This window comes from Lepidochelys kempii, chromosome 14 (genome assembly GCF_965140285.1).
Source record: "Lepidochelys kempii isolate rLepKem1 chromosome 14, rLepKem1.hap1, whole genome shotgun sequence".
Lineage (NCBI taxonomy): Eukaryota > Metazoa > Chordata > Testudines > Cheloniidae > Lepidochelys > Lepidochelys kempii.
Window position 1 is genome coordinate 12798961 of NC_136393.1, and position 27083 is coordinate 12826043.

Sequence of the window (27083 nt, forward strand, 5' to 3'; positions counted from 1 at the left end):
ACAGCTCTGAATCTGGTTACCACATGCTACATTTTCACTTTACGTCCTGTTTAGTAGAGCATCAGTTTGTGAACTGAATTATTTGTTAGTCTTCGGAGGTCTCATTTAAAATAGTTGTAAAGAACTCATGAAGTGGTAGTCCTATAATGTGGAGTACAGACCATAATACTACTACTGTTTACACAGAGACTGACAAACAGGGCAGAAGTGTAATGATTTTTCTGACGGGTGAGTCAACTTGTGTAAAATTAATAAGCAAGGAGATGTGCTTTTCTTTAGTTCTCTCTCATGGTATCTACTGATACTTAATGTGCTTCCTCTGCTTTCACTGTAGCCAACAAACTGCAAAAGCTGTAGAGCAAAGGGGCAGGCTGAAGAAAGACTCAAAGAATCATCTCAGGTTGTGATGAGAAAACAAATTTATGTGGGTAGCTAACACATACCTGTTTTCAGCACCTAACAGATGTACAGTAACAGTTAGTTGGTTTCGTTTTGATCATGTTTTCAGAGAAGTTTCCTGAATGTGGATTTCATTTTGTCCCCACAAGCAAAGTTGTATACATCTGTACAAATGACCAGTTCTACTCCATGCAAACTTAAGTATGTTTTTCCAGTGAATACAGACTACACAGAAATAGTTTCCATGATCTATTTATTCAACTTTGCAGCACTATGTAAAGGTAATCATAATGGTTGCTCCCCGGTCAATAGCTGCTGGAATGAGATGCTGTGTTCAGAAGGCACACTTCATTAGAGAGATTTCATTTTACTCATAGATCCAGTCATGAGCACAAGATTTGAAATCCACAAGCTCTGTGGGCTGAAACCATAGCTTGATCTCCTTCTGAGCACTTTCTACAGAGTCACTGCCATGAATGATGTTCCTGTGAAGAAAGCCAACCACAAAATTTCAAAGGTGGCAGTAGCTTTAGAAACTGTTCTTAACTTGTCTATATGGACAGGAGGTCTGGAGATTCATCTACTGCTGAAAAGCTAGAGCTTTTGGTACAACTCTTAAAAATACACACACTTCACAAATAAAACTAGGGCCTAACAAAGTTCTAAACATAACCCAAACTATTAACAGCACCACCATGACATGATTATCATTTTTCATCCAGTTCTGATGTATAATTAAACCCAAAATGCTTTGTATAAGCAACCTTATTGGATTGTGTCCTACAAATTAAATTCAGCTTCAGACTAGGATTCTTATGACTAACTACCTAAGCTTTCCAGAAGGCAACATAAAGTTCATCCTATGCCAAACTGGATCACTAAAAAGGAAACAGTACAGCCACATTAAAATAGCTTGATGTATCACAGACTTATTTTCTCTATACATAATGTATATGCATAGGTAAGAACATACCTTTCAAGGAAAGACATAGGTATCTGGTGACTTTGCACAATTTCTGTTCTTAAGCGTTTTTTAGTTTTTTATTCAAATGATGCTTACAATGAAAGCAGTAAATATACTTATCTTGTAACTGTGGAAAAATATTTAGAAAAGTTAATTTTATAATAATTTCAGCACCAACCTTCCCACTTGAATGCAGAAGTCACCACGGATTGTACCTGGTTTAGAATCTGCAGGATTAGTCTCTCCCAGCATAACTCTGCCAGTTTTAACCACATTGAGACCTTCCCAAACCTAAAAATAAAATAAAAAAATACATTATTCCGTATCCATTCAAGGCATCACAGAAAACTCACCTTCGGCACTTTGCAAGGAGACAAAGGCCTTCCCCACAAAGATCTAAATCTATTTCAGAATCTGTATCAATTAAATTGCTAAAGGAAGACTAGGAACAAGAGAAAATTATAAAATAAATGGTTACAATTCTTTGTAAATTACATTTGTTTCACTGGTTATCTTTCACTGTGAAAAGGCATGAGAGTAGATAGCATCAGAATGGCTCCTGGTTACCAGAACATATCTGAAGGAAGTGAGATTTTAAAGAGAAGAACATCTGGCCTGAAGAACAATGGACACACTTCTTGTTAACACCAATCAAGTAAACAAAAGCTTATGGAGAGAAGGTACTTTATTGCCACTCCTGAGTGGCTCTCACATAGATGCCACTTGAAAACCTCTAATGAAGTGGCCTGCAATTAGCATCTTTAAATAGTTCAGACTCCATGGAGCCAATTAGGCACAAAACAGTGAAAACTCAAACACACACACCATTATATTGGCTCACATAACTGTTTAAGAATTAAGGTAGAGACTTTCATAGTAGTCTAACTGTAAAGTTATCTGAAGTGCTTAAATCCCCTGGGCTGCCTTGGAAATCTCAACCAGTTACTACTTCACCTGCTAGGCAACTTTCAGGACTCTGTACAGCCCTCCTGTTTCCCTATAATTCAGAAACAACTATGAATGGCAGGGAATCCTAATGAAGTCATCATGTTCTATTCATGGGAAGTGGGGAAGGCTTTTCAAGTCAAGTTTTGTAAACAGACTGTTATATAAAAATTATTTCATAGCTATTTTATAAACCCCACCAGGGGTATTCTTCAGTTGTTTCATCTGCTATACAGCTATTGTTGACATATAAACTAGCAGTTTTCTTCAAATTTCTTACTCCTGCACCACTTCCAGTGCAGCTCTACTAATGCAGGACTCGCGCAGACCGCCATTCAGAAGTGCTCTGGGCAGCACTGGATCATGTGGAAATTGTCTTGTTTTCTTTTACCACTTTATTTTATATATTGGGAGAGTAATTTTTTTTTAAAAAAAATTGTTTTTAAAGCTATAAAGTGTCCACAGATGCTAACAATTAAACAAAATAGTTTATGTAATTAGATGAAAGATACCTAGCCATGTCCTGCACAATATATATTTAAGTAAATAAAATGCTACTCACCATGGCCACAACAGGTCCAGAATTCATGTATTTAACTAAACCAGGGTAGAATGGCCGATCTTTCAGGTCAATGTAATGTTGTTTTAGAAGGTTTTCGGAAGCCTTTAAAGAAAAGTTGAATGTGAGATTTTGAGAGCAATGTTTTACAAACAAATAAAATTTAAAAAGAAGCAGCACCCCATTACAACATCAATGTAATCAATGATGAGATGGCTTCATATCAATCATGAAATAAATATCAACAGCAAGAAGTTTGCTTCTGCAAGCTAATTATGTTCGTTCCGTATTTTACATGCAGAACAATTTTCTTTATTAACTTTAACAAAGAATTTACATTGAGGCAGGTTCAATACCATGAGCTCTTTGTTAAACTATGATTTCTTCTTTATATTAGTTTATGGCTGTGGATTATTATGAATACAAGACATCTGGAAGATTGCATTTCCTGATGTAACCTTCCAGTCATGGTCACTTTTGCTTAGCCTAAATTAATACAACCTAATGTTAAGTAAGTCTGGTGTAGCTTCCTTTCAGTTGTCTCTACTCATATCAAACCATGACTACAACCTTCTGTTTCACAAGAAATAGAAGAGACCCAGTGTAGTTGTGGTTTGATATGACAAGACAACTACACTGGGTCTCTTCTATTTCTTGTGAAACAGAAGGTTGTAGTCATGGTTTGATATGAGTAGAGACAACTGAAAGGAAGCTACGCCAGACTTAGCCTAAATTAATAGATTTCAGACTAGCAGCCGTGTTAGTCTGTATTCACAAAAAGAAAACGAGTATTTGGGGCACCTTAGAGACTAACCAATTTATTTGATGTATCCGATGAAGTGAGCTGTAGCTCATGAAAGCTTATGCTCAAATAAATTGGTTAGTCTCTAAGGTGCCCCAAGTACTCCTTTTCTTTTTCCTAAATTAATACAATTCTTTCACGTTTTCTGTTCTGTTCAGTTACATTCATGCAGCTTCATCCAGTTCATGGATGTGTGGGAAAATTTGGCCTGGTATGTGTATTTATATCTGAAAAAAAGTTACAATAAGCAGATCAACTCTTGTGAAGTCTGGCCTACAGGTTTTCACTTTGCCAACTCCTTGATGTGAGAAAAACAATACGGGAGAATGAAGCTTCTGTATAGTTCATCTTGATGGCTAGGATTTGCAAGTAAAAATGAGAGAGAAAACACCACATATCGTAATAACAAACTGACTTCTAGCACAAAGAATTGCAGGGAGATGTGGGAACATTAATTAAGCCTCACAACAGCCCTGCCTCAAAGTGAGGGGGAGGGGGGGGGAAAAACTTACATGCATGAATTTCATGGCCACCAGGCGGAAACCCTTCTGTTCAAACCGTTTGATGATTTCTCCCACCAGGCCCCTCTGGACTCCATCAGGCTTGATGGCGATGAAAGTGCGTTCGCTATTAGAAGCCATTATCCTGTGAAAGGAAACGGGGAGCGGTAAGAGTAGGGCGGCGACAACACCCCAGGTAGAGCCAGTTTTGCCGCTATCCTGTCCCGATTAACAGACATGCCCGAGAAGGGGGCTTCCATCACCCAGGGAGCGGCCTCAAGGTCAGCAGGGCCTCAAGGGGCGAGGGGTGCCACCCAGGGAGGCCACTTACAGGGATTCCGATTCCAGACACGTGCAGGATCCGCCCCTAGCCCCTGCTGGCCCCTTCTGCCTGGCCCCCGTTCACTCCCGCCCATGCCCCCCTTAATCCTTCCTGCAGTGCCCCCCTGCCCCCCCGATTCTCTCCACTCGAGACCTCCATTGACGTGCCCGCCCCGCCCAGGCACGTGGCAGCTGGGCTGCCCCGGCTCTTCTTCCCACGTGTCGGCCGCTCAGTTCCTCTTCACCGCATCGCGGGCCCGGCGAGCCGGCAGAACCCGGCCCAAGGGCTGCCGCTCAGGCCCCAGCCGGGCTCCCTGCTCCGCCGCCCCCGGCCGGCTCTGGAGACCCGGCCCGGCCGGTGGCCCCGCTCCCGCGGTCTGGCGGGCAGCCCAGGCCCCGGCTCAAGGGGCGTCGCCCCCCCCCCGCCCCCTCCTCCAGGTCTGGGCTCAGCCTCCTTCCCCCGCAGACCTGCCCAGCCCAGCCCCCACGCCGGCCTCACCTCCCTGGAGCTGCTAATGCCGCTGCTGAGCTGGTCCCCCGCCTTCACCTCAGCGGCCACCGGGAAAGAGGAGGGGCGAGCCGGAGCCGGAACCCCCCCTTGGCGGAGAGGGGCTGGCCTTCCTCCCTGCGGAACATGGCGCCTTTAGAGCCCGCCCTCATGCCGAGCGAGGCCTGCTGGTCTGGGGCTTCACAGAAACCTGTCCCCTCGCCGCCCCTCCCCAAGCCGCTGTGGGGGCCGCCCCCCGCCTGGCGGCGGAGCACAAGCCCTGCTGCTCCCAAAAGGCCTGGCTACCGGGGATGAGAGAGACCCAAGCCGAAGGGGGTAAGGCCATGGCTAAACTAGGGGCGTTGGGGGAGCTGGCAGCTGCTCAAGGGTGTGGGGCCGTGGCTTTGGCCGGAGGGGACAAGTAGCAAACAAAGGGGGTGATGGATAGAGGCCAGACTCAGGGCAAAGGGTGCTAGGAACAGGGTAAAGGGGAACTAGAAACAAGGCAGTCATGGGATAGCCCCATTACCCTAAAAGCCTGGCTAGAAACTCTAGACATAGAGATTGTAGACTTTACAAAAACTAGACAAGCCATTTACAACACACACTGCTTCTCTACAAAAGAAAAAGGATACTAAACTACTACATGCCACAAGGGGCCACAACAGTGGTTCCCTTAACCCACCCAACAATATTGTTAATCTATTCAGCTATACTCTTAGCCCAGCAGAAGAATCTGTCTTATCTTCTATGTTCTTCTGCCCCACCACCCCCATGAATATGATACAGTTGTGTGGTGACCTAGAATCCTACTTTTGACGTCTCTGACTTAAGGAATATTTCCAACACACCTCTGAACAGCATACTAACCCACAGAGATCTTCCTACCAACACTACAAAAAGAAGGATTCTGGGTGGACTCCTTCTGAAGGTCAAAAAAACAGACTGGACTTCTACATAGATTGCTTCCGCCGATGTGCACGGGCTGAAGTTGTGGAAAAGCAGCATCACTTGCCCCATAACCTTAGCCGTGCAGAACACAATGCCATCCACAGCCTCAGAAACAATTCTGACATCATAATCAAAAAGGCTGACAAAGGAGGTGCTGTCGTAATCATGAATAGGTCGGAATATGAACAAGAGGCTGCTAGGCAGCTCTCCAACACCACATTCTACAAACGATTACCCTCTGATCCCACTGAGGGTTACCAAAAGAAACTCCCTGAAAAAGCACAAGAACAAATCCGCACAGACACACCCCTAGAACTCCAAGCAGGGGTATTCTGTCTGCTACCCAAGATCTGTAAACCTGGATGCCCCATCATCTCAGGCATTGGCACCCTGACAGCAGGATTGTCTGGCTATGTAGACTCCCTCCTCAGGCCCTACGCTACCAGCACTCCCAGCTATCTTTGAGACACTACTGACTTCCTGAGGAAACTACAGTCCATTGGTGATCTTCCTGAAAATGCCATCCTAGCCACTGTGGATGTAGAAGCTCTCTACACCAACATTCCACACGAAGATGGACTACAGGCCATCAGGAACAATATCCCCGATAATATCACGGCAAACCTGGTGGCTGAACTTTGTGACTTTGTCCTCACCCATAACTATTTCACATTTGGGGACAATGTATACCTTCAAATCAGTAGCACTGCTATGGGTACCCGCATGGCCCCACAGTATGCCAACATTTTTATGGCTGACTTAGAACAACGCTTCCTCAGCTCTCGTCCCCTAATGCCCCTACTCTACTTGCACTACATTGATGACATCTTCATCATCTGGACCCATGGAAAAGAAGCCTTTGAGGAATTCTACCATGATTTCAACAATTTCCATCCCACCATCAACCTCAGCCTGGACCAGTCCACACAAGAGATCCACTTCCTGGACACTATGGTGCTAATAAGCGATGGTCACATCAATACCACTCTATACTGGAAACCTACTGACTGCTATGCTTACCTACATGTCTTCAGCTTCCATCCAGACCATGCCACACGATCCATTGTCTACAGCCAAGCTCTGCGATACAACCACATTTGCTCCAACCCCTCAGACAGAGACAAACACCTACAAGATCTCTATCAAGCATTCTTACAACTACAGTCCCCACCTGCTGAAGTGAAGAAACAGATTGACAGAGCCAGAAGATGTGCTCGAAATTACATCATCCACAAAGAGGTAATGTCAAGTGCCCGGAGGCCAGGGGTAGGACTGGTCCAGATTCTTTTGTTGTCACGTAGGAGAATGAAGCTGTGGTTGCAGTTTAAAAGTAAGAATAGTGAAAAGTATAAGAACTAGGACTAGAACTAGAACTCAGCAGGTCCTACCTCGTACAGCTGTGATTAGACCAATAGACCTAGCAGTCGGTTGCAGTTTATTAATTACTGTTATTCTTGCTGGGCTCTGTACAGATAGTGTAGAATAAGTATAAAATTAAAGAATTAAAGTAAGTTAAGTTTGGTTAAGGAGCAATGTATGTGTTGTAAAGTCAAGAAAGGCCCTAACTAGCCAGTAGAAGGAAAGCCTTGAAAATAAGTGATAAGGTTAGAAGGAATAAAGTAGGGAAGATGTCTGGTTCAAAGAATAACTAATGAGAGAAGCGGAAGTTTCTAAAAAGAAGGCCCCTGACATTCAGCGGGTAACTGCTTAAATTGAGCCACCATGGCCCTTCCCCAACCCACACTCTGGGTGTTAAAGCCAGAGGCAATGGGAAAACTGGTGACTAGCAAGAAGACAGGAAGGAAAGGCCGTGGGAAGAAAATAGGTAAATTCTTAAAAGTTCATTTTTAATATCTGCCTGACCACTTTGGAGCTGACCAATATAGGTCTAAGCATCTCTGGGTTTAGCCAGTTTGTAAGTATCTTGATCAAATGTTTATAAATGTTTTGTTTCTCTGTGGCTGTAGTAAATTGCTTATTGTTTAGGCCTTTTTAGGCATGTTTAGAGCAATTGTATAATTTGGCCTTTGCATTTAATAAAGGAATTTATAGTTAAATTAGTGTTTTGTGGTTTCCCTCATTAATATTAATAATTTCAAATATTTTTAATAATTACAACACATAGAAAACACAGTTTCTACCCCTAGATTTACTCTAACCAATTACAGTTGTAATACTGCATAAACTTACAGTATTTAATCAGTTTATATTTAGTTGCTTTCAAGATTAATCCAGATTTCTATCTAATCTAAATATGTGATTAATCCAGTTACTAGATTATGAATTTGGAACTGCTGATTCAGTCACCTCAGATGTGGCAAGTATTGCATTGCTCCAGAAGAACCTGGTCTTCACTGATCTCCCTTTCTCGTTCATTTCTGTCTATAGACACTGGAAGGCAATTCAAAACCCTTTGACAACCTTCTCTTCTCTGGATGTATCCGATCTCTCCTTGAATTCTCAACTAAATTCTGGGAACCCTTCCTGTCTCAGTTTACCTGTATAATCTGAGCATTTGTATCCCTCCACAGAGATTACCGTATTCTATAATATGCATATTTCTGTGTCTTAATATAGTACATTGAGCTACATTGGCATAGATTACATAGTTTAGGAGTGTGGTCTAGTGAGGATCAAGACTCCATGGTTTCCTTCATCATTTGCCTCTGATTTACTGTGTGACTTTGTGCAAGTCACTTCTCTCTGCCTCATTTTCCTCATTGATAAAATGGAGATAAGGATACGTTCCCACATTTTGAAAATTGCTTTGAGATCTTTGAATGAAAAGTGCTGTTAAGTAGAGTGTTGTTTGATTATTTATTTATTTGTTGTTTGTAAAGCACTCTGAAGTCATATGATGCATACAAAGTGCAAAACATTTTATTACTCATTATTCACCCATTTGTTTTGCAGTGTCTGCTGATTTGTTTTCCCTGTTGTGCTCCTTTACAAATTTGAATAGCAAATTGGCTTATCTTGGTTTTTCTGTCTCTTCATTTTCCTTTTTTATTCACATTGTGGCATCAGTGTAACACTATTTTTCTTTTACATTTATTTTGAGTACACAATCACTTGTTATGGCCGTAAGGAAGATAATAGGAAAGTCTTTGCTGAATTTAAAGAAATATCCACTCTGATTTCACTAAATGTTCATGCAGACTTCTGTTGATCTTGCTGCTTAAGTTGATAAGGAAAAACTATATCAAATATAAGAGTACAAGGAGTTAAATCTTGAGCAAAGCAGATATGCAGGCAGAGTGCTGTGTTTGGGGCTGTTCTTTATGCGCCTGAGTCAACTCCTATTCAAGTTAATAGAAATACTCTCTCACTGGGGTAGGGGAGGCAATGGACTGGGTCCTGTTTGAGCATGTCATGTTTTAGAGATGGACCTGAGCTGCAAAGTTTGGATCCAAACCTGGAACTGAACTTTTCAAAAATATTTGGATGTGGGATTTTGGTTTAACTCATTATTAAGATAAGGACTAATCTGAAAGTTTGGATATGATCTCTTCCCCCTACCAAAAAACAATTATTTTGGGAGCATCGTGGGTTCAGGGAGGTGGTTCAAGACCCACTTAACTTTGTCTTTCTGATATTGCTCATCCTGGTAAATAAATTATGGATTATTTACAATTATACATTTTGTTAAATATGACACTGAATTTCCCATCTTCCATGGAAATTTCTGAATGGAATTTGTCCTTTTTGAACAAAATTATGTTTGACCTACACCCTAATGATAAAATACAAATCTTGATCTGAAAATGCAATTTAACTATTTGTTTCTAGTTAATTTTTTAGTGTAATAATGCACCAGAAACATCAAAAAAGTTTATTGGTTTGCAGGTGCACGAGCTAGTCTCAGTTTAATATGATGCGTAAATGACAAGGTAGCCATTAATCACTACTAGCAACACTCAGTTCCTTCAGGATTACCTCTTTAATAAGTATTTCACATACACTTCAGTGATTACCACAATGATTTTGTCTCCTAATCTGGTGGACGTACAACAGGGTTTGAAATGAGTTTCCTCTAGATCACATAATTGGATTACTTCTAAACATGAACCACAATTAATGGTACAAAGAACCTCAACCATAGTCACAGACAGATTTGGAAATGGATATTAACTTAGATAGTATTAAGGTAAAAGTGGTGAGAAGTGTTAGCTGTCAGGAAGAGTGTAAGGTACGTGTGGCAATATCTTTTATTGAGACCAACTTCTGTTGGTGAAAGAGACAAGCTTTTGAGACACACAGAGCTCTTCTTCAGGGCTGGGAGAAGGTACTCTTAGGGTACATCTACACAGCAATAAAAGACCCACAGCAAGTGACGGCATGGCTGGCTTGGGTCAGCTGTCTTAGACTTGCGAGGCTTGGGATACTTGAATAAAAATTGCGTAAAAATCCCTGGCCTAAGTTTATCTATTTAAACAGAAAGGACAAAGTGTTTGTTAAGCCATTTTTAGAAAATGAGTCTTTTACATAGTCTCATATCCACTGTGCTTAGTGAAGATGACTATGCCCATGATCATGAAGAGATTAGTAGGTAACAAAGGAAAGAAACAAGATGTGATGCTTTTCACATTTTTTTAACATTGTACATGCTATCGTGAGCGAAAGAAACAGTAATGTGAACTGAAAGATGTAGCTAACAGATCACGAAATGGTCCATCTAATACATTCACCATTAATACATTCAGTTGATTTTCGCAATGATTTTCCAAATATACAGATGTAGCCAAATTACAAAGAACTGCTTCTCCGTTGCAGTATGTGCAGCATATTTAATTCAGCCACTTCTTCCTATTGGTCATTTATGATAATGCACTAGCAAATTGGAGCAAGGCTCTACTTTCTTCTGGTTCCTCCCAGTGAAAATAACCATTTATCTCTTCCTCCTCAAAACTAGGAGACAGACTCTCCCACTACCCTTCCCTCTGGCACCCCACAGCCACAGACTCTGGAAGAGTACAGTTTTGGAGATAAGGCTATAGCAAGACTACTACTCATTCCTCTGAGTTTTTTCCAACACTCACTTTACTGCTATCAAATATTTTAAAAGGCAGATCTAAATAGCGTGATGTAGAAGCATCTATTACAGTCAAAGGAGCATTCTGAACAGAGACTGTGCTGAAGTACATTGGTCCACTTTTTAAAGAAAAATTAAGTTTTTTTTCTAAAAATACTGATTTTCTGAATAGATTTAAATTGCCAGCGTCATTTTAAAAAATGGGTTTAATGCTTTCATCATGCTTGGGTATTGGACATGAAATTCTACTAAATTTCTATTGCTTAATCAAAGGCAAATGTTTATGTGCAGGTTTTGTTTTAGGAATGAGTGATATCAACAAGTTAGTAGCAAAACACAAGAGGAAATTTTGTTTCTAATGATGATTTGCAATGTTAGGGTGTTCAGATAATTATTGTTGTGTTGTGTTTTGCTTTTTAACTAACATCCTATTACAACTGAATAAACATGCTACTCATTTATTGCTGTATCCACTATTCAGCCAAATACCACTTCTGGCTCCTGAGCTGAATACAACAGTTGGACATTGAATACAGCCATAGCAACTCTGCAGGACGCTGAAAGGTTTGTGGCTAGAACTAAACTGCACTACTGGGACCTGTTTAATATTACAGAAAAACTGTCATATGAATAAGTTTAAATACAATGGGTAAAGTTTTAAAAAGCACGTTGACTACTACTGAAACTTAGGCTCCTGAGTTCCAAAGTCACTTTTGAAAAAGCTTATCCAAGCACAGTTTACTTTGCCATTCAAACAATTAAGGAAAGAATATATCTGAGCTGTCGTCAGTTGTTTGCACAGAGATATAATGCAATGCTGATATGCTTACTAATGTCAAACAGAATGCTACACTGAAGTGACAAGAGGTAAAGCTTACTGAGCAGCCCTTGCACATTAATCTTCTTTTCTCATAAAAGGCCATTTTAAAAAGCTGCCGTGCTAATCCTGCCTTAAAATGCTACATAAATGACTGATCCTAAGGTGGAAAACAATGAGTTTAAAGTAGCAATCTAGTTAAAACCCTTATTTTCAAAGTGAAGCTGTTGCCTATGTATAACTGCACTGCTTTTCTGGAGAGAAAAAAAATTGAATTTTTCCCATAGCTGTTTATCACAGTTTTTTAAATTACTTTTTGCTAACCTTACTTCTATATCATTCTTTAATTCCTGTATTTTAAGGATATTATGGATCTATTTACAGAGTTACTATATACCAAGTTATCCTCTGGGGGTTACAGGGCATTTCATGAAAGTTTATGCTTTGTGTTTAGTCGTTAATTAAAGATCCTTTCCCCTATTGTAATCCTCTTCTCTTGTCTACACACAGAGAGTTAGAAAGCTTCCCAATTAATAATTCAATAGCTTTTTAATTAGAGCAACAGTTGTTAACACTGGTTACATGTAATATTCACAACACAGATTAGAGAGAGAGAGATTTCCACCAGTTTATACAGAAGTGCCTTGAAATAACTAAAGAATAATGGCAATAGGAACTGTTTCTGGATTCATAATCATTGGAATGAGTGGATGTTAAAAGTCACAGACCAGATTTTACTCTTAGGGCTTGTCTACACTGGCACTTTGCAGCACTGCAACTTTCTCACTCAGGGGTGTGAAAAAACACCCCCCTGAGCGCAGCAAGTTTCAGTGCTGTAAAGCACCAGTGTAGACTGCCCCAGAGCTGGTAGCTACGCCTCTTGTGGAAGTATTTTTTTTTTAGAGTGCTGGGAGCTCTCTCCCAGCGCCCTGCCCCGACTACACTGGCCACATTAAAGCGCTGCCACAGCAGACTAGCCCTTAAATCCACTGATGAGCACAGCTTGTGTATTCAACCAACTCCTCAGGAGTGAACCACAGGTTGATCTCTGTCTCAGCACTTCCTGCAGAATCACTGCCGTGAATGATGTTCCTAAGAGAAGATAAAGAAAGGTCATTAATAATTATAGAATTAAAAGCACAAGAATTTGCTTTTTAGAAAAACCTCTCTGGTTACTATGACTACAAGTATTAATAAAATGTACACGTAAATATGCAACAGAAGCTTCTTCTCTCATCAGTTTTGATCATGGGGGAAGGAGAAGGAAAGCCACGTCTCCATTTACATCCTTTGACTCCAGTCCTACATTGTCTAGTGGACCCCTGCATCTGGATGAAGTTAATGGGGGTCTTTCCATGTATAATCAGTTTGTAGAATCAGGGCCTGAATGTCCTTACAGGTTTTTCAGCAGTTAGCAAGTTTTTGGTACCAACTGTTATTTCCTAACATTCATTCTAATTTAACATTAAAAAATACATGTTGTTACAAAATGGCATATTCTTGTTTACCAGGACAGTCTTATAGAAAGGGACCAGGAGGCAAGTCATCATGCAGAGAGCTTATTAGTTTTCATAAAATCAGTAGGATTGTGTCAGTACTCAAATGGGAGACCTCCAAGAAAAAATGGAGGTTCTGTAGAAAGTATTTCAGACCTTGTCTATATGTCCTTACTATAAGGTTGATCAAATTCCAACATTTACATTCTGCTGCTTGAATTCTTCCAACAGTTTCAACTGGATATAGTGTTCACATTACCAAACTTCATCATAAATCAATTAACTAAGTAGGTCAGTATGCGTATGATTAAAAACTGCTTTAGTTTTGATAAGACAGTTTCAGAACATACCTGCCAACTTGAACACAGAAGTCACCACGTATGGTGCCAGGTTTGGAATCTGCTGGGTTAGTTTCCCCCAGCATTACTCTGCCAGTCTTAATCACATTAAGACCTTCCCACACCTTAAAAATAAAATCCATTAAGATTACGGAATCCAAACTGTAACTAACACAGTAAGAGTTGGCAATGTTATCCAAACTTGATCCCATCATGGTACAGTTGCTAAGTCCCCTTTTTCAAAGAATCTATGGGCAAGGCATAGAAGGATTAGAGTGAAACTGTCTCCGACAAGCTGTGGTCATTCACTGACTGTTAGCCAAAGCGAGAGGGTACTGAATAGCTTTAAGTGTAACAAACAGGTAAGCAATCCATTACAGAATTTCCTAAACACATAAAGCTTCATAGGGATCTCAAATACTTTAGAGGTATACACTCTCTTTTCCAAAAAAAAAAAAAAAGTCACACTTGTAGGTTACAATCAACATCTAACACATATCATTACTTGAAAGATTAAATGTTTCACTGTTCTTTTTTCCAGTTTGCTTATTTTGTGTATTTGACAGCACTTTGTGCAGTCAGTTTCCCGTTGTTTACATCCCAGCACATTGCAAAGGGGAAAAGAGAGGGTTTTTTTAAAAAAGAAAGATTTACTTGTAAAACCACAAATTAAAGGGAAACATGTTGTACCTGTAACTACATTTAATCAATTTTTTAAGTATTTAATTTCAAGTTCTTAGTGTCATTTTCAATATGTAACACAAATGAAGTTATGAACAAAAGATACATCAACTGCTTAGTTCTTCTTAAGCAGGTTTTATTTTTAAAAGCTTACCATAGCTACAACAGGTCCAGAGTGCATATATTTAACCAAACCAGCGTAGAATGGCCGATCTTCCAGATCAATGTAGTGTTCTTTCAGAAGGTCTTCAGAGGCCTGCACACACACAAAAAGAGCAGTTTACTGTAAGAACTTAAGAGTATCTTTAAATCACAAGAGATTAACCACAGAGCACTATTAATCCTTAAACAGACATGCTCTTTAAAAATAAGTGATTACAGCAACTGGCTAGATGTGTTGCTTGGTTTATATGAATTTAAAATTATTTCAGTACACAGTTTAACTCAGCAAGATTGTTTCATCAATATCTAACTACTTTTGAGAAGAAACCTCTTTTTGCTGTAGATAATCCCTAGATGCCTATTAAGTGTAAGTGGCATCTATAAGAATATTCCCTTTGGACTAAGGACATCAGTTTACTAAAATTAGGTTGCTCAAACTGTCAAAAGCATTTAGCTACAGCTGGATGCTGGAAAGTCTCCAAAAATATCCAGCCACAAAATTTGACATTTGATATTTCTGCTAAGATTTCATTTTAAAAAATTACAAAAGATTTTTCACCGAGTGGAGTACACTAGCCTGCTATAAGATCTCATTTCAAACATAAAGGAGAAATATAGAAATGAAGGAAACTCACTTGCATGAATTTCATGGCCACCAGTTTGAAACCCTTCTGTTCAAATCTCTTGATGATTTCTCCCACTAGTCCCCGCTGGACTCCATCAGGCTTGATGGCAATGAAAGTGCGCTCACAAATAGATGCCATCATCCTACAAGAGGAGAAAAAGGGACTCCGTATTCCAGGACCAGAAGGCAAATGCAGCCACAACAGAAATCTAGAAGGGGTACCCACAATCTTCCACAACCTTATTGTGCTTATGTGCACTGAACTAATAAGTCAAAGAATATCCAAAAAGTGCTACAAAAATAAATGTAACATAGTAGCCCTATAAATATTGAGGAGAGCAATTAGTCCATACCAAGAATGAAAAGATTTTATATTAAGCGATAAATACAGATTGTATTGCAGGTCGGTGTATTCCAACGTGCACACTGATAGGATGCTACCTTCAATTTAAGACAAAACAGGCTAACCTAAGAGCAGGTGTATCACTTTGATCTATAGTTATCTACAGCCAGTCAGTGTTGTAATGAAGTATGCTAAGAATGTGCGTGGTGAATGGAAGGAATGAAAGTCATACTGGAATAGCCGATGTGTCATTTTTAGAGGCACAAGCTGACTTCTACAGTAGCTACACAGTCACTGTAGTTTACAATAGTCAACATTTTAAAAACCAAAATTAAGCATTTTTCAGACATTAAAAACTAATCTCTAAGAATAGACACATTAAAAGTATGGTGCTTTCTGTAAGTATACCACAGACTGAACCATCTGAGAAACAACAAGCTAGTTATTCCAGAGCAGTTGTGAACGAGCTAAGAGGGCTTCAAATTAAAAAAAAAGCAATTCAACACCTAATAATAATGCTCCCGCTGCCAGTAGCCCTGGACGGACGGCAGCCCTCAGACCAACAGGCAGACATCTAATTACAACTCCCGTCCCCTGCTATTGACCCTGCTTGCGTCACTTGGATCATTCATAACCGCAGCTGCCCTGGACCCATGCAGCCCCCTCTGCGCGCCCCTCTCCCATGCCCCTTCAACCATCCCTCGCAGCGCGCGCGCCCCCTCTCACCCGCCTTCCTGCAGTCCCGGCCCCTGCGGCGGGTCGCGTGGTAGCTGCCGTAACGCCGCCGCCGCCCCCAGCCTCGCGACCACCCAGCTCTAGACACGCCCCCCGCTGCCCCAGCGCCGAGCGGGCCGGAGCCGGCCTGGCAGCCGCGAGGAGCCCGTGTTCCTCCCCACACCCCCACGGGGACGCTTGTCCCGGGGCGCGGATACGCCATCGGGGGCGGGGGCGGGGGGCTGAGGCGACGCTCTGGCCCGACACGGGGGGACGCAAGATTAAGGAGGGAGCAGAGCGACTCCCGGCCCATCGAGTCCTAACTGCGCCGGCAAGTGGGCGGCGCTCTTGCTGCGCATCTCCAGCTCTATGGCAGGGGGGAGCGGGACGGGGAAGGGAGGCCGGCGGGGCTGGGGGCTCTGCCCGCCGCGCGGCCAGGGGCGGCTCCGGGCGCTTTCCCGGCAGGGGCCGCAGGGCAGCCCCAGGCATTCCCAGCACGGGAGACACGGGTCGGGCTGTAAACGTGTAGCCCTGGGTACGGTTTCCAAGGAGACTTCGCCCCTGTAAGCGAGCGCAGTGGGTGCAAAGCGGGTGCGGTCACCGCCCTAGGGTGATCTCAGAGGTCCGGATTTTATAGGGACAGTCCCAAATGGGGCTTTTTCTTATAGAGGCGCCTGTTGCTCCCCATCCCCTGTCCCAATTTTTCACACTTCCTGTCTAGTCAGCCTAGACCGCCCTGTGCTCCGCCAGTCATACACACGCAGTTTTGTGTCTACAGGGGGAAGTGTTACAGATTATAGACAGGTTTCAGAGTAACAGCCGTGTTAGTCTGTATTCGCAAAAAGAAAAGGAGGACTTGTGGCACCTTAGAGACTAACCAATTTATTTGAGCGTGAGCTTTCGTGAGCTACAGCTCACTTCATCGGATGCATACTGTGGAAACTGCAGCAGACTTTATATACACACAGAGAATATGAAACAATACCTCCTCCCACCCCACTGTCCTGCTGGTAATAGCTTATCTAAAGTGATCATCAAGTTGGGCCATTTCCAGCACAAATACTGGTGTAGTGACCCCCCGCCACTCCCATGTGAGCGCTCCTACTCCAGAGCAAGGGTGTCCTTTCCACTCCCTTTATGTCACTTTGGCAGCATTAAAACAACAGCAAAAAGCCACAATGAAAGTGTCCTGCCTATCCTAAATTCTCAATTACTGAGGGACAATCTTCACTCGTTGATATATTTTGCTTTTTGCCACCAACTCGCTGTATAACTTTTTCATGAGTAATGTACCTGAATGCATGGATGCTAAATATCTGAACTGAATTCTTAAATTCATTCACCTAAATTTGGGTTCTTGCTGATTATGCACTATATGTATCTTATGACTTTAAAAACAAACTTTGTAGTTGTGGATAATCTAAGTAGTATACCCAGATGTACAGACACTCTTTTCTTAACCTATATATTATATAATTTTTTTAACATTAGCTTTAATAAAATGTATAAATGTGGAGAAAATGGTAGGACACAGATATCAAAGCCCTGCCAACACATGCCTGGACATGCCTATGTGACAATTGGGTTGTGGGGGGGGGCTCCCCGCAGTTAATTAGAATTAGTATATAGGAAATCTGAACAGCAAATCCTAAATATACACGCTCCCTTTTTCACAGTCTTCTGCCCTAATTTTTTAACTTCAAGGGTCCACAGTGCTTTGGCCAAGCCATTGTTGTGCCATTCTAGGAAGCAGGCGGAGACCATCCCACCTCATTACATTCTTTAGCTTTCTACCTATCTCCAAATCCAGTTCAAAATAGGTTTTCAAGTTTCTTTGCATTTCCAGCAACTAGCACCCCTGACCTCATAGCCATTCTGTCTTCTCCATCCCAAGCCTCCTCTTCATGATTCTGACATGAAAGGGATTAACTTTTTCTTCATTGTTGCCCCACCTGTCTTTATATCTCTTCCCCTTCTTTTTAAGCTCACATCATAACATTTTTCTTTAGTCCATTAATGATGCCACATTAAGCATTTCTGTGATTCTGTGCACGCTATTAAGTATACAAATATAGAGCATAACAATTTTCATGGTAGTAGCTCCCAATGTTGGAATAATCATAGAATCATAGGCCTGGAAGGGACCTCGAGAGGTCATCTCATCCAGTTCCCTTCATTCATGACAGGACTAAGTATTATCTAGACCATCCTGCACAGCTGTTTGTCTAACTTTCTCTTAAAAATCTCCAGTGACTGAGATTCCACAACTTCCCTAGTCAATTTATTCCAGTGTTTACCCTGAGAGTTAGGAAGTTTCTCATAATGCCGAACCTAAACCGTCCTTGCTGCAATTTAAGCCCATTGCTTCTTGTCCTAACCTCAGAGATTAAAGGTAACAATTTTTCTCCCTCTTCCTTGTTACAACCTTTTATGTACTTGAAAACTGTTATCATGTCCCCACCCTCAGTTTTCTCCAGACTAAACAAACTCAGTTTTTTTAAATCTTCCCTGATAGGTCATGTTTCCTAGACCTTTAATAATTTTTGTTACTCTTTTCTGGACTTTCTCCAGTTTGTCCACAGTACTCCAGTTGGGGCCTAATCAGCATAGAGTAGAGTGGAAGAATTACTTCTTGTGTGTTGCTTACAACACTCCTGCTAATACATCAGGGAATGATGCTTGCTTTTTTTTTTTTTTTTTTTTTTTTGCAACAGCGCTACACTGCTGACTCATAGTCAGTTTGTGACCTATATTTAGCTTGTTACCCCCAGATCCCTTTCTGCTGTACTCCTTGCTAGGCAGTCATTTCCAATTTTGTATGTGTGCAACTCATTGTTCCTTCCTAAGTGGAGTACTTTGCATTTGTCCTTATTGAATTTCATTCTGTTTATTTTAGAGCATTTCACCAGTTTGTCCAGATCGTTTTGAATTTTAATCCTATCCTCCAAAACACCTGTACTCCCTCCCATCTGGGCATTGTCTGCAAACTATGTATACACTCTATGCCATTATCTAAATTTATCAATGAAGATATTGAACAGAACTGGACCCAGAATTGATCCCTTCTAGCTTGACTGTGAACCACTGAAAACTACTCTCTGGAAATGGTGAAATAAAGTGGTACGGTTCTGCACTTCTATCCCTTCATATTTAGGCCTTCCTCACTTGTATATTTATCTCTCATTTCACTTCATTCTTTTATATACTCCTTTTGTAACCTCCCTTCCCAATTACATAGTATTAGCTCCTGACCTCGTCCTGCTCTGATCCTTTCACTATCCTTTCTTAAAACCGTTTTATTTATACCTTGGCCTTTTACCTTTAATCCACTAATTGGATTTTTATTTTCCTGTGGATGCCCTTGATCCTTCTTTCATCTGACCTTTTAATCCGCATCTCGTTTCCTGATATATGCTCTCTTATTTCCTTTTACATAATATGTAAGTCCAGTGAAGTATTTTTATGCCCACAACCTCTGATTTTCCACAATTTATTTGCAGTGGGGATGCCGGGAAAATTACCATCTCTAATATAAGCAGCGGCCAGTACGTCCCTCGGCCCGCGCCATTTCCAGCAGCTCCCATTGGCCTGGAGCAGCGAACCGCGGTCACTGGGAGCCGCGATCGGCCGAACCTGCGGACGTGGCAGGTAAACAAAGCAGCCCGGCCCACCAGGGGCTTTCCCTGCACAAGCGGCGGAACAAGTTTGGGAACCACTGACACCTAGAAATGGCTGATATTTTATGAGACAGGCCTGACCCAAAGACCTTGAAATGAACACCTTCCCTCAATTTTTTGGAGAATTCAGGTCTGGATCCTAAGTTTGTGACTCTGACCCCTACTTTACAGTGGTCTGAGCTAAAAACCTACATCTGTACAACTCTAAATATTGGGAAAGGTCCAGTCTGAGTACACACCTTGTAGCTTGGATCTACTTCTTGTCATAACTAGACCTACATCTATACAACCCCGCTGATCTGATGTATCTAAATACGCAGTGCAACACACAAGTCTTAAGTACAGTAATTGTTCAGGACCAGGCCAAATGAAAATACAGTATGAGCCTCCTTTGCTCTTCAGTGGAAATTAATGGACTAGCTATTAGTTAGATCTTCACTACCTGATTAGCTCTTGCATTTTTTGAAATAGCATTTTTTGCTAATTTGATAGACTTTGTAACCTTAGCAATATAAACAGTAATATTAGTTCAGGCAATACAGTTCATTATAGCATTAAAACTCAGAGAAAGCCAGTAGTTCATAGCAATCCACAGAAAATTTCTATGGTGGTATTCTCCAAAACAATCTTGAAATAGCTGATGAAAATTGTGGAATATGGAGTATCTAACACTTTTTCAAATCTAAGTTTCTCTTTTTCGGTCTCTAATGTTAAAATAGTATAGAAATTAGCCCATATTATTCATATATGAATATAATATATCCAGATTGGAGCTCATCATTCCGTATTTTAGGGATCTTTCATTATAAACCATTTGTTATCAGCCAGTGTACATTTTTTTCCAAAAGTTTTTACCAGTATTGAAATGTATACCTAATATTAATTCCTTGAAATACTTCAGAAAACTACATGATGAGAGATGAGCAAAGTCCTTGAACTTAGCACTGGGCTGGGAACCACGAGCTACTGAATTCTAATTCCAGCTCTGTCACTGACTCAAAATGTGACCTTAAGCAATTCACTTAACCTCTTTGTGCCTCAACTTCTTCATATATAATTAGTGGATAATAATGTTTGCTTGCTTCTCCAGCATATTGTGAGGTTTCGCTCATTCATGTATTTATAATAAAGTATTATTATCACAATTAAAGAGCAATTGTTCAGCCTGCTTAATCCCAAAATCTGACCTGCCTTCAAATAGTTATAATCTGGAGATACATTTATTCCAGGTTTAAATTTTTTTTAAATCCACCAGTTGGCACCAAGAAATGAGGAAAAAATATCCTCAAAATTCCAAGAGCTTCTGCTAATGTAGGATTTTCATGGTATGGCGTTAGACTATATATCAGTGTTTCTCAACCTTTTTGATACCAGGGACCAGCTTGCTGCCTTCCTAAATTATATCAGGGAGATCTCATGGAGAGGCACCAGTCCACAGACCAATCATTGAGAAACACTAAACTAGATGATCCTTGGGGTCCCTTGTAATCCTAAAATTCTATGATTTAGACCAGGGGTTCTCAAACTGGGGGTCGGGACCCCTCAGAGGATCATGTGGTTATTACGTGGGGGGTCACGAGCTGTCAGTCTCCACCCAAACCCCGCTTTGCCTCCAGCATTTATAATGGTGTTAAATATAATAAAAAGAGTTTTTAATTTATAAGGGGGGGGGGGTCGCACTCAGAGGCTTACTATGTGAAAGGGGTCACCAGTACAAAAGTTTGAAAACCACTGATTTAGACTGAAACAGTGTTAAGATCTACTGCTGCATAGCCAGCAGAGGGCCCTCAAAGTATAAACAATTAACACCACTGATGCTGGTGGGGCACATACTACAAAGAAACATACAGATGATCTCGTCAGTCAAAACTCTTGAAGTCTCTGAGTTAGAGACTGTACAGTGAGTGGGATTGTGAGATTTTTTTCATCATCTAATAATTTGTGAAATATGCTAATAAAACATATTACAGAAAATGCATATTCACCTGGGCTCCACCAGCCAGGCTGCTGTGTTTCCTACAACTGTTTCAAGTGCTTTATGGAATCATAGGACTGGAAGGGACCTTGAGAGGTCTTCTAGTGTAGTACCCTGCACTCAAGTCAGGACTAAGTATTATCTAGACCATCCCTTACAGGTATTTGTCTACACCTGCGCTTAAAAATCTCCAATTATTAAGATTCCACAACCTCCGTAGGAAATTTATTCCAGTGCTTAATTACCCTGAGAGTTAAGAAGTTTTTCCTAATGCCCAAACTAAACTGCCCTTGCTGCAAACTAAGCCCGTTGCTTCTTGTCCTGTCGTCAGAGGTTAAAGGTAACAATTTCTCTCCCTCCTTCTTGTAACAACCTTTTATGTTCTTGAAAACTATTATCATGTTCCCCCCTCAATTTTTTTTTAATCCAGACTAAACAAACTCAGTTTTTTTTAATCTTCCCTGATAGGTCATGTTTCCTAGACCTTTAATCATTTTTGTTACTCTTTTCTGGACTTTCTCCAATTTGTCCACAGTACTCCAGCTGAGGCCTAATCAGTGTGGAGTAGAGTGGAAGAATTACTTGTTGTGTCTGGTTTACAACACTCCTGCTAGTACATCCCAGGAAAATGCTTGCTTTTTTTGCAACAGTGTAACACTGTTGACTCATATTTAGCTTGTGACCTCCAGATACCTTTCTGCAGTACTCCTTGCTAGGTAGTCACTTCCGATTTTGTATGTGTGCAACTGATTGTTCCATCCTAAATGGAGTACTTTGCATTTGTCCTTTTTGAAGTTCAGCCTATTTACTTCAGACCATTTATGCAGCATTCAGCAGTATAAATGCCTCAAGTTTCCTCAAGACTTGTTGATGTCATTTTTCTGGAATGTATTTTCTTGTTGACTGAGATGTTCAGGAAGCAGGAGCTGGCTACAGTGGAATACTGCCACATGTATTATCTCCCCATGCCTTGCCCCACCCATATGACACAAAGGCTGACTCAAGGCTCTTGGCCTGGATCCCCTACAAAACATCACAAGACTTAAGTGTGGACCCACCTATCCCTTCTCCCCGCCCCACTCTCTCCTTTCTGTGAGGTCAGACACCCTTCCCCACCCCTTAGCCCCCAAAAGGCTAAAGCCTCTGATACAGATGCCTCTTCCCTTAGCGCAGCCTCCCCCTGCAGGTCACGTCATTCCTACCCTGACAGTCCCCCCCCCACATGCCCCTCACCTTTTCTCCCTCAGCCAACAGGCCCCGCCCACTCCGTTCCCGTCCTCATTAAGCCCCTCCCCCAGGCTGTCTCCCCAGCACCACTGGGCTGCTCCCCTCCCCTGCTAGGACCTTCCCCGCAGAGACCCTGCCCCTTGCCCCAGGGACCTCAGTCCCCCGCCCACACGCCTCCGGCGACTCCTCGCCCCTCCCCCCCCACGCAAGCCCCGCCCCCCCCACGCAAGCCCCGCCCCACACGTTCTAGCGTGGCCCGCGCTTCCGCCCCTGTGCCGCGGTGAGTCCGGCGACGCAGGCGCGTCATTCCCCCTCCCCCTCCCCCGTACACCGCATGCGGCCCCGCCCTGTCCAGGTGACGCCGCTGCCCCGCGCCCCGCCCCGGCGCTGTGGGTGAGGTCAGTGCGGTGCGCCCGCGCCCTCGGCCAGGCCCCGCCGCAGAGTGGGGAGGAGGCGCTGAGAGCCGCCGCCCGGCCGGGCCCTGTCAGGGAAGGAGCCAGGCGGGCCGGCCGCACCGAGGCCATGGAGCTGGCGGACGGCGTGGTGTACCAGGAAGACCCGGGCGGCCCGGGCCCCGCCATGATGTCGGAGCGGGTGTCGGGGCTGGCGGGCTCCATCTACCGCGAGTTCGAGCGGCTGATCGGGCGCTACGACGAGGAGGTGGTGGCCGAGCTGATGCCGCTGGTGGTGGCGGTGCTGGAGAACCTGGACTCGGTGTGCGCGCACAGCCAGGAGGCCAGCGTGGAGCTGGAGCTGCTGCGGGACGACAACGAGCAGCTGCTCACCCAGTACGAGCGCGAGAAGGCGCTGCGCAAGCAGGCCGAGGAGGTGAGGGGGCCGCGGGGTCGGGGGCTGCTCACAGGGACGAGCTAGCGGCGGCGCTGGGCGAGGATGCGGGACTGGCCCGTGGCACAGCTGAGGGGACCGGGCCGCCCTACTGGCTCGGCAGGACCTGGGAGGTGGGGCCGCTAGAGCAAGCCGAGGAGGGCGGGGGAGCCGGGCTCGGATGCTCCTGGGATACAGCAATATAAGGGTCGCGGTAGGGTGAGAGTAGGGGCCGGGCCGACGAGGTCCGGGGCCGGCTGTATGTTTCCTAAGCCTAGTTTCCTTTCCTGGGAGTGGGATGGAGGCTTCGAGCTCCTTCTCCCGGGACTCGCTTCCACCTCGTAGGGCGAAGTGCAGGGTGCTTTAACATCCTCTTCCCATGCTGGTGGGACGGTGGAGCTACCCCACTTCCCAGCGTGCCAGAGTATTAGGCTGTAGTAGGCTGGCTTCACCTGGTTCCCATACAAGGTAGGTCACACACAGACACCCAACTTTGTACCAACTCATCTGAGGTGTAGAGATGGCCATATCATGGCTAAACAAGTGGCTTATTTGTAGGGGTAAGGAAACAGATATTTCCCCCTTTCTTCAGACTGTACTGACGCATAGCATCCTGGTCAGAGGAATGTATTGTACATCATATTCCTTTTTTAGGAATAGACAATGCAGAGTTAGAAAATGGCAATACAGAGTTAATTACAGCAAGCTGTTTATCTCAGTGCACAGCTTCCACTCTTTTATGTGGCTCTTCTTTCTTTGGGACTCTTAAAATAACTGACTAGAACAGCGCGAGAAGATTTTGTTTTTCTTTTATTCACATGGGTCAGACAGAAGAACAATACTATTTGCTAGAGTAGTCAAGGAACCAAACATTAAATGAATCAGTATCTCAAACTTCCCCACTGTGAATTTTCTAAAGTTAAGACGCTCAGTAGTTATTTTTATTGTCCTTCCTTATAAATATCTTGTGTGGGTGTGACTGAAAAATGATACATTATGTGGTGTGTAGAAATCGGCAGTGCTGTTCAGGCTGTAACTCCCTGGGCTGGTGGATGGAAGCTTTAGATGAGCAGCAGGTGGCTAGAGATAGTTCAGTAGCATAGTCCTTCAGTGATGATACCACATAATAAGCTCCACGGTTGGGTGTGTCAAGGTAGATCATCCAGTTTCTTATTTCAGAGAGTAAAAATTTGTAAAGCATCCCTTGTGTAAAAGTGTCAAACAATACTGTCCCGCACTGTTGCTTTAATTATTTCCTCCAACACACTATCTCTCCAAAATTGGAGTGAAACCATCATCCTTAATTTAGCCAACTGCCATGTCCAGACATAGGCTTCTTCTCCTGCACTCATCTTCATGTTCTTTACTTTCTGTTGTTTTGAAAACTGAAAAGCATTGTTTCTGAAAGTAGTCTTTTTCCGTACTAGTGTTGTCTTATTTTAACTTAGAAAGAGTTGTTTTACAAGCCTAGTAAAATTAACTCTGTAGTGCAATGCAAATAATTCTAAAATCATGTGAAAAAAGGTTAAGGTACAAATTGCTACAGGTCACACTTGAACAGGCAAGAAGACTACAAAACAAAGGATGTTTATTATAAAATTATAAAGAAATACAGTATGAATACACACATCTTTGCTCTAAAGACTTGCGTCTAGTTTTTGTCTAAACCAATAAAAAGAATGATAAATTTCTATACCAGATTTGCAAAATTAATTGCTCATTAACTCCCAAGGGAATCAGTTTATTGATAGGTGATTGAATTTCACTTTATTATCAAGGTGAAAAGGAAGAGGGGGTATTTGACTTATTTTCATGGACTGGTAAAGTTTCATGACTATATTGCAAAGATGGTTCATACTAAGGTGAAATATGAAAAAAAGGGTCTCGGCAACATGGAACAGAAACTATAACAAAGCTCAGGAACAAAATGTGATGTTGTTCCAGCTCTTATGGACTTTTCAGAAGTGCGCACCTGTAGGTATATCTATGGCAGTATAGTAGTGTTCTATTTCTATAAGACAATTGAGGTGACCAATATAATGTAGACTAAAATTGTTACTCAATTACAGCAAAAGTCCTTATTGATAGTCGCTGAAACTGCAACTAACTTTAAGGCAATGTTTTCAAATGTGAACACACTGATTGTCCTTTCAACATGAACGCACACCTGTAGTACTCACAGGCCATTTTCAATTACTCCATTAACATATGTATGATAAATTAAAAAATGCATGATACAGTCAAAGATGTATATGCATTTTCCAAATACAGTCATAGCACCCATTTTTTAATATTTGGTACTAATGCAAAGATGCTTCTACAAAAGGGTAACCAGCAGAAATAAAATGAGGGGGAAGGTACATGAGTTGCAGATTCATACTATTGCTTTCTTTTAAGGGGCAATTTTTTAACAAATGGTTGGCTTTGATAGTCCTTTGACTTATTTGGGTGAACTCTTCTGTTGCTTGATTGACCTAATGCTTACGATATTTTTCCATATTGTCTACTAAAAACCTGGTATTGCTTGGCTTCCCAACTTTTGACTATTCTGAATAATTCTCTCCCCCTTTCTCGCTATCATTATAGGAATTTTTTTCTTTGGCGTAGCTTGATGATGAATATTTATGTTGTTTCTTAACTCAGAACCTTTTTTGCTTCACTGTTCTTTAATCAGTAAGCTCCCATTTTTGTTGTATTTCTTCCTCATTAGCATTGTGTGACATGATGCAAGTTGTGATTGTGGGTTTCTTTTGGTAATGATCTCCAAAAATGAGAAGTTAAAATCTGCTTCTTTTAGCTATTCTTTGGGTGCCAGTCATTTCTTCAATGACTGATGCATGTGATCAGTTTTCATAATCATTAAGAAGCTGCCTGCATAACTTTATTCATAAAAAGAAAAGGAGTACTTGTGGCACCTTAGAGACTAACCAATTTATTTGAGCATAAGCTTTCGTGAGCTACAGCTCACTTCATCGGATGCATCAAATAAATTGGTTAGTCTCTAAGGTGCCACAAGTACTCCTTTTCTTTTTGTGAATACAGACTAACACGCTGTTACTCTGAAACTTTATTCATGTGATGTTTGTTCAGTTTCCTGGTTTAAATGAAAATTGAGAAGATGGGATATCTGGATATTTTGCCAGTGTTTTGCATGTGACTGCTGTGTGACCATTTATATTTACAAAATGAGAATTAGGAAAATTTGTTAATAAAGGTTCCAGTATAGTCTAAGTAACAAGCAAC

The 27083-nt window shown here is 42.1% G+C and overlaps 4 protein-coding genes across 7 annotated transcripts in view; 2 read left to right on the plus strand and 2 right to left on the minus strand.

Moving 5' to 3' along the window:
- Positions 1-635: 635 nt before the first annotated feature.
- On the minus strand, positions 636-5095 carry LOC140897556 (nucleoside diphosphate kinase). Of its 2 annotated transcripts, none has more exons than XM_073310308.2 (5): positions 4990-5095; positions 4182-4314; positions 2871-2972; positions 1542-1654; positions 636-884 (listed from the first exon to the last, which is right to left on the minus strand). In XM_073310308.2, exons 2-5 carry the CDS (start codon positions 4308-4310, stop codon positions 767-769), a joined length of 462 nt encoding a protein of 153 aa, XP_073166409.1. In that variant the 5' UTR covers positions 4311-4314; positions 4990-5095; the 3' UTR covers positions 636-766. The 2 variants fall into 2 exon arrangements, with proteins under 2 accessions (XP_073166409.1, XP_073166410.1); XM_073310309.1 differs by lacking the exon at positions 4990-5095 and adding an exon at positions 4645-4838.
- A 1311-nt stretch (positions 5096-6406) lies between these two features.
- Positions 6407-20938, plus strand: LOC140897557 (uncharacterized). Its single transcript, XM_073310311.2, has 4 exons — positions 6407-7167; positions 8317-11524; positions 19033-19256; positions 19637-20938. The coding sequence occupies exons 1-2, from the start codon at positions 6640-6642 to the stop codon at positions 8437-8439; spliced, it is 651 nt and encodes a 216-aa protein (XP_073166412.1). The 5' UTR covers positions 6407-6639; the 3' UTR covers positions 8440-11524; positions 19033-19256; positions 19637-20938.
- LOC140897558 (nucleoside diphosphate kinase A-like) lies at positions 9854-16359 on the minus strand. The gene is given in 7 exon segments (XM_073310312.2): positions 9854-12869; positions 13624-13736; positions 14447-14548; positions 15090-15222; positions 16109-16134; positions 16137-16310; positions 16312-16359. Coding segments are annotated over 7 exon segments (708 nt in total). The 3' UTR covers positions 9854-12757.
- Positions 20939-23412: 2474 nt separating the features above from the next.
- The window catches only part of SPAG9 (sperm associated antigen 9), a 106440-nt gene continuing 102769 nt past the window's right edge, over positions 23413-27083 (plus strand). For 2 of the 3 annotated variants that reach the window (XM_073310894.2, XM_073310897.1), the window contains exon 1: positions 23414-23843. In XM_073310894.2, coding sequence (XP_073166995.1) covers positions 23538-23843 — 306 coding nt within the window. In that variant the 5' untranslated portion in view covers positions 23414-23537. Of the gene's footprint in view, positions 23844-27083 lie in introns of all 3 variants that reach the window. The other variant, XM_073310895.1, reaches the window with a different exon arrangement.